Genomic DNA, 9,778 nt, shown 5'->3' on the forward strand with positions numbered 1-9,778 from the left:
CTTGGCGCTAATATGACCTTATGCAGTTGCGAGCGCCGTAAAGCCTGACTAAAACTAAACTGGCCAAGATAGATCAGGTGAGAAAAACAGCTGATTTTGCAATGTGGAACACATTGATAACGCCAAAATTGAAAGTTCTATTTCTTACTTTAAGCAGTCAAAGCTCTCGTTACAAGCTGCTGGGAAAACATATAATATGCAAATGAATATTGGACGAAACCATGCTTACCAATGCAAGAGACACTCGATTGTGTCGATAGTTTGCCACCACTGCACAACCAAAATAAAGTCGCATTGAGACTATTCGTCACAGAAATAGCCCCACTAAAATTAGCTCATTAAGTAGAGCCAGTCCTGAGCAAGACTAGCCCACTTGGGAGATAGCTGGAAAAACTCAGAATTATTCTCATCAGAAAAAGAATTCAGTCCTGAGACAGAAAGTCCGTTTCCATGATTTCCTCAGATATATTCACGCAAGATGTGAAGCGTACATGAACTGAGCAATGCAATCATATCAAATTCAAACATTAAGTGGCAAAGTAACTGGAACGACTATATCTCAGCAGATAATTTAAATGCCAGCAACAGCATTCTTATCCGATACTGACATGATCTCCTGTCTCACACTGAAACGAAGGCATTATTCCTAAAGATATAAAAGATACTAAAATAATAAACTTCAACAAAAACAAGGGGGACGGGCATTATTGTAGCAATTACAATGGCTTCTTGTTGTTCAATGGCACAGGCCTAGCTTTTTTAAATTCGTGTCATCTTGAAACGTTCATAAACGTGATGACAGAGTTCTGCTTGAATCTCAGTATGGCTTCGGGGCCAACAGGTCAGTCATTGACATGATTTTTTTTTGGTCATCCGACAGCTTAACGGGATACAAGGGAGACCACTCTGCATTGATTTTTATTGACTTCATCAGAGCATTTGACACAGTTAGCAGATTAGGCCTTTACAAGGTACTTGAGGCTATTAGATGCCCACTAACATTGTGCAATATGTGTCTTTCTTCGATGATATTAAAGCAAACATCCAATTTTATTGCTGCTTATCCAACCGCTTTAAGGTCACGAGTGTAGTAAAACGAGGCTGTGTTCTGGCGCCCTTACTATTTGGGATTTTCTTTCCCGGTTTCACCCAATTTTTTTTCTGCTTTTCAGCCCGCATGGTATTCGGAATCGCTTAATCTGGCCCCCGACTTGGTCATGCTTGCCCATGCCAAAGATAGTGAATAACAAGATGGGCCACTCAGCCAAAAAAGTGTCCGCAGGAAGTATGCTCTTTGCTTCAGATGGCGCTGCAGTCTGTTTTGAAGCTCTCTTTCGTTTTTCCAGAAGAAGAATAGGAATAGCACCTCCTTGCGTGCGCAGATCGACTGCTGTTCATCAGCAGTTCGGGTACGTTCAGTGCGGAGTTTTAGTTTTTTTAAAAATTTTAATGACCTCTCGCCTTTCATTCTAAAGTCAAATTAAACGAAGAAAACCATCACCCTTTCCTCCGGAAGAGGTTTTTTGTCAGCGTAACCATTTCAAAAAAGCGTTCTTCCAAAATTTATCCCAAAACTTGCTAGTTTCACTTTGATTTTTTTAAAACTCAAGTAGGGTAACTCTGTTCGCAAAGAGTGCGCTTTTGTGAAGAGGGCGCCACCAAATTTTGAGGACACTTTTTTAATTGGCTCAAAGAGAGAAGTGGCCCATCTTGTTATGTACTATCATTGCCCATGCCTGCTACAGGATCTTTGAATACTTTGATGCAGCCAATTTTGTCTAGCTGTATTCGATACTGTACATGATTACACCAAGTTTACCTGTAACAAAGAAATTTCGTATGATATTAGTCGTTGTTCCCCGGTCGTTGTTCGCCGGTAACGGTTACATCAACGTTGCTCTACCCGGGCGCAGCCCCGCTGTCAACGTTGTTGCTCATGACAGGCTATACGGAGCTGTGAGGGACATCAGGTGATACTGGCGAATACGACTTATACCCAGTGCCCATTGGCACAATCGGTTTGATTTGCTAGCCAGATTGAGGACGCAAAGCGGCTATCGTGGCACAGGCTGATCGCCCGACTTGTCGCCTAAAAAAACAAACGCGTTTGTTTTCAGGCGACGAGTCGTGCCATCGAGAGAACCCATCCCGCAATGGGCAAAACTAAACATGTCATGCCTTCAGGGAAATATCAGTTGTAATGAATGCACCCAATGGGGTATTGTGTGCTGCTCTTAAGAAGTTGAATAATCACTAGTTATTTATTTTAACTTTATTTTTGGACTGTTTTGACTAAACTCGTAATTTTATACTTGCTGCGACCGTATCCCATGTTCTCATCTTCTATAGAAAGCATCTATTTATACAGTTAGCACACAAATATCTCTTGTCCCTAGGAACACGCTGCATGGCAAAGTTCTCCGCATACAGGTTATGGAAGGGCAGGATTTCTTGCCTGGGGAAGCAGGCCCAGCCAAGCTGTACGCCACACCGGACACTAATCCTTTCAAAGGAAGCCAGGATGGTGGAGATGAAATTTACGCCCTGGGTGTCAGAAACATGTGGGGCTGTTCTTTGGATTCCGTAAGGAGAGGAGGTCATTATCATTGTCATTGTAGTCGTCACCTTCATGTAACGTTGTATCAAACATCAGAACAATCATTTTCCTCCAATTTCATTGTTTTTGTCATCATCATCATCATCATCATCATCATCATCATCATCATCATCATCATCATCATCATCATCATCATCATCATCATCATCATCATCATCATCCCTCACTCCACGTATTCATTTCAGAACCTAAGTACCTTCTACAATTTTCTCCCAGGTTCTGGCAGGATATTCTGTGCTGAAACTGGCACAGTTCTATTTGATGAGATTGTCGTCATCGAAGAGGGTAAAAACTACGGTTGGCCAATAAAGGAAGGAAACGCCTGTTACAAAGCATCTACTTGCTCTCCAATTGGTGAGTTCAAAACCATAATGCGATAACCTATCGCAATCATCATCTTCAGCAGCAGCAGCAGCAACAGCAGCAACAACAGCAGCAACAACAACAGCAGCAACAGCAGCAACAGCAGCAACAGCAGCAACAGCAGCAGCAACAACAACGGCAGCAGCAGCAGCAGCAGAAACAGAATTGAAAAACCAGAGAGGGGAGAGAGAGTCTTTATTAATTTTCCGTCAGTAATTTTTTTTAAATTGTTCATTACAACAGCTTAACGCTTCGCCTCGATGGCTTCTTCTGGAACAACTGGGGTCTAAAGACTGTACAGTAGAACATGACTATAGCCGCTACAGCGGGACCTTAAGGGAATCCCCTTTTTTAAAGTAAACTCAATTACTTGAGCTCGGATTTAGCCGGGCAACGAAAGGCCCGAACTCGGATACAGCGGGAGAGATCGAGCGAGCTCTAGCTGGGGGGAAGGGGGTTGTGGGGGCTGCAGGCGGGCTCCAAGCGGGCTCCAAACAGGCAGGCAGCGTTGCGGCGTTGTGATTTTATTTAGCCAGTCCAGTGATGAGTGAAGTGGGGCAGGCGGCAGAGAAAGATGGTGTGGAGGGACGCGTTACATGAGCCACTCCAAAAGTGATGTGCCGTAGCTTAGACGCTCAGTATGAGAGCGTTAGGCCAAAGCCCCAGGGCTAAGCAAAAAAGTAAATGAAGAGGAGAGCGTTTAGTGCGTGATTCCTGATTCGCTGAATTGCGATCGTTGATGCTCATAGACATACGCACGCATCCACTTCACCAGTTCTACAGTAGGCCTACCGGAACGATAGACAGTACAAGCAGCGAGACCGAGGAAAGGATGGCTTCCAACAAAGCCTAAAGGAAATGCTTCTCACTCGAATTAAAGGCCGAGATAATCAACGAAGTTGACAAGAAAAGGAAGACAACTAATCTAAAGCGCATTTTTTTTAATATGGAAGGGAGGTAATCAGCTGAAAATTTTTCCGGTAATTTTCCCCTTTGCATTCCTAAGCGGGAACTCGCCTACAGCGGGATTTTTCTTCTTGTACCAAAAGTCCTACTATAGCAGTGTTCAACTGTACTGAGTAAGTACGTGTATTAAGTAAAGGGGCCTGATAAAGGGGGTCTTATCGTTATTTATCAGGCGGGGCCGGGCAACTCAGAGTGAGCAAGGTCAAGGGGCCAATTTTAAAGAAGTCAGTGCTAGTGCTAGTATGACAAGCTTATCAAAATGTTATCTCGCTGCATGATGAGCGTGTTCTAGCCTGTGAAAGGTAAGGGAGAGTTTTCTTCACTGATAGGCCGATGGGCGGTAAATTGTCTAGACGTGGGATTGTCAAGGGAAATGTTTGAGCCAGCTAAGACATTGATAGGAAAAGGAGAGAGAGAGAGAGAGAGAGAGAGAGAGAGAGAGAGAGAGAGAGAGAGAAGGAGGGAGAGAGAGAGAGAGAGAGAGAGAGAGAGAGAGAGAGAGAGAGAGATGGGGGGGGGGGGGGACCAAGCAAAACAGGTACAGTTTTAATAATGCAGACATATTGCATATATATATATATATATACGTATATATATATATATATTTATTTATTTATTTATTTGAGGGTACAATGGATGTTTATTGCCCAAAAATTTGGAATTAATTTTCTGGTGCACGTTATTTTGTATATTTCATCGAAATAGGGGGATGTAGATGTTAAAATTTTGCAGGCTTTTCGTATTAATCGAGTCAATTTTTCTTTATCTTGTTGCTTGTGTTCCCAGCCCATGCTGTTATACAGAAATTGAAACTTTCTGTAGTTGAATGATAGAATGTGGACATCAATGATTTATCAACTTTAAAATGCATGACTTTCTTAAGAAAAAAATCTTTTGTTCACCGTTTTATGCCGGAGAGAAGTGTGGACATGCCAGTCGAGTTTGTTGTCTATTGTAACAGCGAAATACAGGGTAATCCAAAAAAAACTTTACAACTTTTTTTCTGAATATCTCGCGCAAAAATTGTTCTAGAATGCTGTAATTTGGAGCAGACATAATTCATTCAAAAGGAATTTGTTTGATGTAAAATCCATGAAGAAGAAACATGTTTTGAAAACGGAAACGGCTAAAATAAAAAAGCACCCAAAAACGCAAAGTTCACCAATGTTTAAAAATCTTGTGAAGGAAGTCATGAAAAGATTAGTTGACGTTTTTTTTTATTTTCTCTTTGACATTAATTTTCCCTCCACGTGATAATTAAACAATATTTAATTTCTTTTACAGAGTTTTAAAAACCTAATGATTTCATTCTGAAATTCCTAGAGCAGTGTTCCACATTCCCTCCTTTGGACTCGGCACATTTTTAGCGCGTTGCGTCGTTCGAAATGTTCAATGGCGCCCTAACACGAGGACCTGCTAAACCATGAGTTTTTCAAGCCACATACACTTACATAGTTATTCAGTATGAAGTGACTTCTAGAGACAATAGGGAGTGGGGTGCCCAATAGACAGCATTTTTAGAGTTAACATATCCCGCAGGGTGACAATGGGCTTTGCACTAAACCAAATGTCATCGAGGAAATGACCCCTCTTTACAAGATAATCGAAGAATCATGAACACATTGCCAATGCCATGCTCTGATCCATGTCATTTCGGCCTAGCGAAGATGAACATGGTATTGTCGTAGGTTAAGATCTGCCATGAGAATGCAGATTGTTGAGGTGTAGGAAAGTCCTAGCTGCAGATCGTCTATGGACAGACGTCTCATGGGACTCGACTACTGAAATCTGCACTCTGGTGACGTTTAAAGGGCTGCACATGGTGCGTGTTCGACCTGAAGTGGTCATTTTTAAAGAACTTTTTAGTTCTGATTCGCTATAGATCCAAACTGACGGAACTTTATTTTTCATGACGCCAAAGGTATTGAGGGCACCTAAGCATTCTCTCCATGCCGTGCGCAGAACTTACGAAATATCAGGGATGGTGAGTTTGTGGAGAGGTAATGTTCAATACAAAAAGATCTCTGCTCTTCACTAAACGTAGCCACCATCTCAGCAGGCAAACAACATTTGGGAAAAATAATATCTGCAGACTTCTGTTGACTTGTTAGACTGCTGTAGCTTGCTATATGGCGAGATTGTTGCAACTTTTAGTGGTAGGCCGAATGCAAACTGGTGCGCATTGCTACGAAAATGGCGACAAGGTGGAAAACGGGTTGTTTTTTTAATGCGCTGTATAGAGCAAAACCATTCAATGGACTCATCTAAAATACATATTAGAAACATTCCTTTTGGCTTCCAAACGTTATGTTCAAATCTGAAACGCAAAACTTCAGTATGGAGGAAGATATTTACAAAACAAGTTGTAACGGGTTTTTTTGGATCACCCTTATACTCTGACACTTGCTCGGCGTTTTCATTTTTAATTCCTTCGCTGCAGTGGCAAGTTCTTTTTTCTAATGCCAACAAGTTCTTTTGTTGTTGTTTTTTTCACATTTAAAAGCAGCTTATGAGTTTCACACCACTCAGAATAGTTTAGTATAAAATTCCGGTAAGAAGTTTCTTCATGGTCATCCTGAATTAGCCCAATTATGGTTGAATAGTCCGCACATTTGATCAACTTGATGTTACTGTTGTTTATTTGACAATCATTCGTATACAGTGTAAACAAAACTGTTGACAAAACACGTCCTTGAGGGGTCCCTGTATTTGTTTTGGTTTGTGTCGATGTGGAATATTTTGATTTTACATACTCGATTCGGTTGGTCAGAAAATTCCCTTTCAATATTAAATTGATGTTAACACCTATGTTTTCTGCATGTAATTTCATATTAAAAGTAAAAGAATTGCTGGCTGGACAGTACTAAAGGCTCAAGAAAAATTAACGAACGGGATCCTACAATATGTTTTTGGTTTGTCTGAGTGTATGGTGTCAAGAAATAGTAGAATGGCGTCTTCCACACTTCCTCCATGACGATAGTCAAATTGTGGGGGATCCTTGATGGGTTCAATGTATGTTCCTAGTCTTTTTATCACAATTTTTCTAGACATTTTAAAACTACGGATGTTAAGGATATTGGTCTTAGGTCATTCATTTTTTTTTTGGGGGGGGGGGGGAAGAGCTGTAGTGTGTGTGTGTGTGTGTGTGTGTGTGTGTGTGTGTGTGTGTGTGTGTGTGTGTGTCTGTGTGTGTGTGTGTATGTGTCTGTGTGTGTGTTTGTGTGTGTGTTTATCAGCATGGTAGTGTTTTTGCGCCTGTATTCGCTTTACAAAGCTACGTTTCTGTATCCTCGCCCAGTAAACGAGGGTTTGCCTATCTTCGAGTTCGCCCACAAAGATTCCCACGCCCTGGTGGGAGGCTATGTGTACAGGGGCAAACTCTTCCCCTGGATGTCCAAACATGTCCACTACGCCTATGGTGACGTGCTGCACGGGTAAGTGGCCCCTTCAAACCTATAGCTGCTTCATCAACCCATGTGCCACATTCAGTGACACAATCGTGATGTTAATAGTATTTTTTTTTTTGGCAGGCCTAAGTGTTTACGGCGCTTGCAATTGCATGTGGTCATATGAGTGCGTGGGACAACATTTTTAGTTTGGTTGGAGTTAAATTTGAATTTTGCTCAGTCTACTCTTATTAATTTAAAGCACCAAGGATCTTTAATGTAGGCAACTTGCACACGTGACCTCCAAGATTTTTTGCGCTTATCCAAGAAGGCTAAAGTGCGGTCAAAAATTCATGGCACAACTTATCCTCAAATACCTCTTTAACGGGTGAATCAGTGTCACCCATACTTTGCACAATAGTTTGTAAAAAGTTGTCTCAGCTACTAAATCATATTTTTCCACAACCATTGAGGGTGAATAATATAAAAACTTTTTCTTTATAAAAGTATATAAAGTACTTTAAATCTCCATCACGCTCAAAATGAGATTGTTCATCACCTCCCGCTTCTCACACACATTTTGTATACTCTTATGGCTTACTTCACAGTTTGCCAATATCACCTTTTAGTTGCAAAATTTGTTACAAGAAATTCATTTTATAGTGAACATTTCTTTGCACTAAAGGTTCTCAAAACGTGCGTTTAATAAGAATAACGTCGCGATAAGAAAAGAACGACGGACTTGCTTTTAAAAGCGAAATTGTCCCAGCTGTAAACCTTTTACTTTTAGAATCTGTAGAAACTATCCACTGGGATTTTTAAATAAGTATTTAGGAACTTTCTAGAATACTGCTAACAGGTGTTTACAAAAATGTTGATCTGGTAAGGCAAATTGATACAAGCCACCGTACAAAAGCTGAAAAGTCTATTTATTTTTATAGTTAAGGAAACATTTGACAAAAATTTGCGCTACGAATTTTTGACCTGGTGTTTGTGTTAGATCTTACCTAGCATAAGATAAGGGGTGTGACTGAAAGACAGCAGTAAGAAGGAGCCGAGAAGTAGCAGTGAAAAGTCTGCAGAAAGAGTTGGGAGCTCAGAGGTAGCGACAAAGAAGGTGAGGGTGGGGGCAGAAAGTGGAGGCGAAAGCAGACGACAGAACATTGTTAGAGGGCAGGAAAGGGGGTGACAGGGGGACATTTTAGAGAGAAAAAATTGTCCTGTCGCTATTCCGATTCGAACCCGGGACCTGTTGATTGAGAGGCGAACACCGTAACCTCTCGACCACGAGAGCCCCTTAATTATATTTTAAAAGCAACAATGGATGATACAATGTTTTAGGGAAAGCGGAATGTTTGTCACTTTTTTAGCTAATCCTTTGTTCCTGTCTTGATTATTTGTGTGTCGGCATCTGTACCATGGCATATTTTGAATACAACACATAAACGTACAAATCATGAGACGGTTAGATCTACTTCTTCACTCGCCGGCAGCAGTTAGAAACTTGACAAACACTCCTAAATGATAAAACTCATTCTTGCCCTTAATCAAACTGGCCAATGGCTTATGACGCCACTTATCGATGTCCTACCCCCTCATAATAAAAAAGCAAAAAATGAGCCAACAAATTTCAATGTTATGAGAAAAGAAATGAGGAATAGAAATGCCCTTATAGAGGTTTTCTTTTCTTCTCCATGACTATAATGTATGATAGATGAGGTAAACTTTTGTCGAAGCACGATGGTGATGTGTTGTGTATGCCAACAGGAAGACATATCTCCTTGAGGAAAGCATCGGGGGAGTCTGGACATCTCGTAACTGGTCACAATGCGACCTTGAAAAGTGCCCTTCGACCTCCAAAGCAGTCCTTCTAGATAATTTACGAGCATGGGGCCAAGATATGCAAGGTATAACTGTGTATTGTCTCACATTTGTCATCCTTTTATGGTATCTCAATCCCTTTTTTCTTAAAGTGAAGTGGCCAACATTGCTTGTGCTGGCACTCGTTTAGGTGTAATGATTTTTGTACGTGATTGTTAATTGATAGCCTTTTTTTTTTCTTCTTTAAATTTAAGAGCCAAGAGACGTTTTGAGATTTTTTAGAGCAAACTATAAATAAAATAAATGACATTATGCCTCCAACTCAGTTTTTCTGCTCTTCTAATGTTTTCTATGTTTTGATTGGTATTTATTATTTTGTGTGTGTGTGAGGCGGGGTGGGGGGGTGTCGTCTATTATTTAAAACGTCCACATTGCACTGGTCTAATTTTACTTTAATTTTCAAATAAACCAAATAAGATCTTGTTCCATCTCTGAAGGTATCAAAACTTAACATGATGTACTGAGCATAGGTTTTACGTTGTTCGTTTTATATCTGAAATTTGATGTCAGTGTTACGAAAATTCGAGTTTATGAAGAATTGCAAATGCATATGTGCCCATATAAT

At 40.7% G+C, this 9,778-nt stretch overlaps 1 protein-coding gene across 1 annotated transcript in view; it reads left to right on the plus strand.

The window, feature by feature from the left end:
* LOC101861671 (HHIP-like protein 1) overlaps positions 1-9,778 on the plus strand; it is a 28,179-nt gene that overhangs the window by 17,251 nt on the left and 1,150 nt on the right. Inside the window, exons 5-8 of the mRNA XM_013085351.2 lie at positions 2,397-2,596; positions 2,834-2,971; positions 7,245-7,380; positions 9,100-9,239. Coding sequence (XP_012940805.2) covers positions 2,397-2,596; positions 2,834-2,971; positions 7,245-7,380; positions 9,100-9,239 — 614 coding nt within the window. The remainder of the gene's footprint in view (positions 1-2,396; positions 2,597-2,833; positions 2,972-7,244; positions 7,381-9,099; positions 9,240-9,778) is intronic.

The sequence above is a fragment of the Aplysia californica genome, unplaced genomic scaffold (genome assembly GCF_000002075.1).
Source record: "Aplysia californica isolate F4 #8 unplaced genomic scaffold, AplCal3.0 scaffold00367, whole genome shotgun sequence".
Classification (NCBI taxonomy): domain Eukaryota; kingdom Metazoa; phylum Mollusca; class Gastropoda; order Aplysiida; family Aplysiidae; genus Aplysia; species Aplysia californica.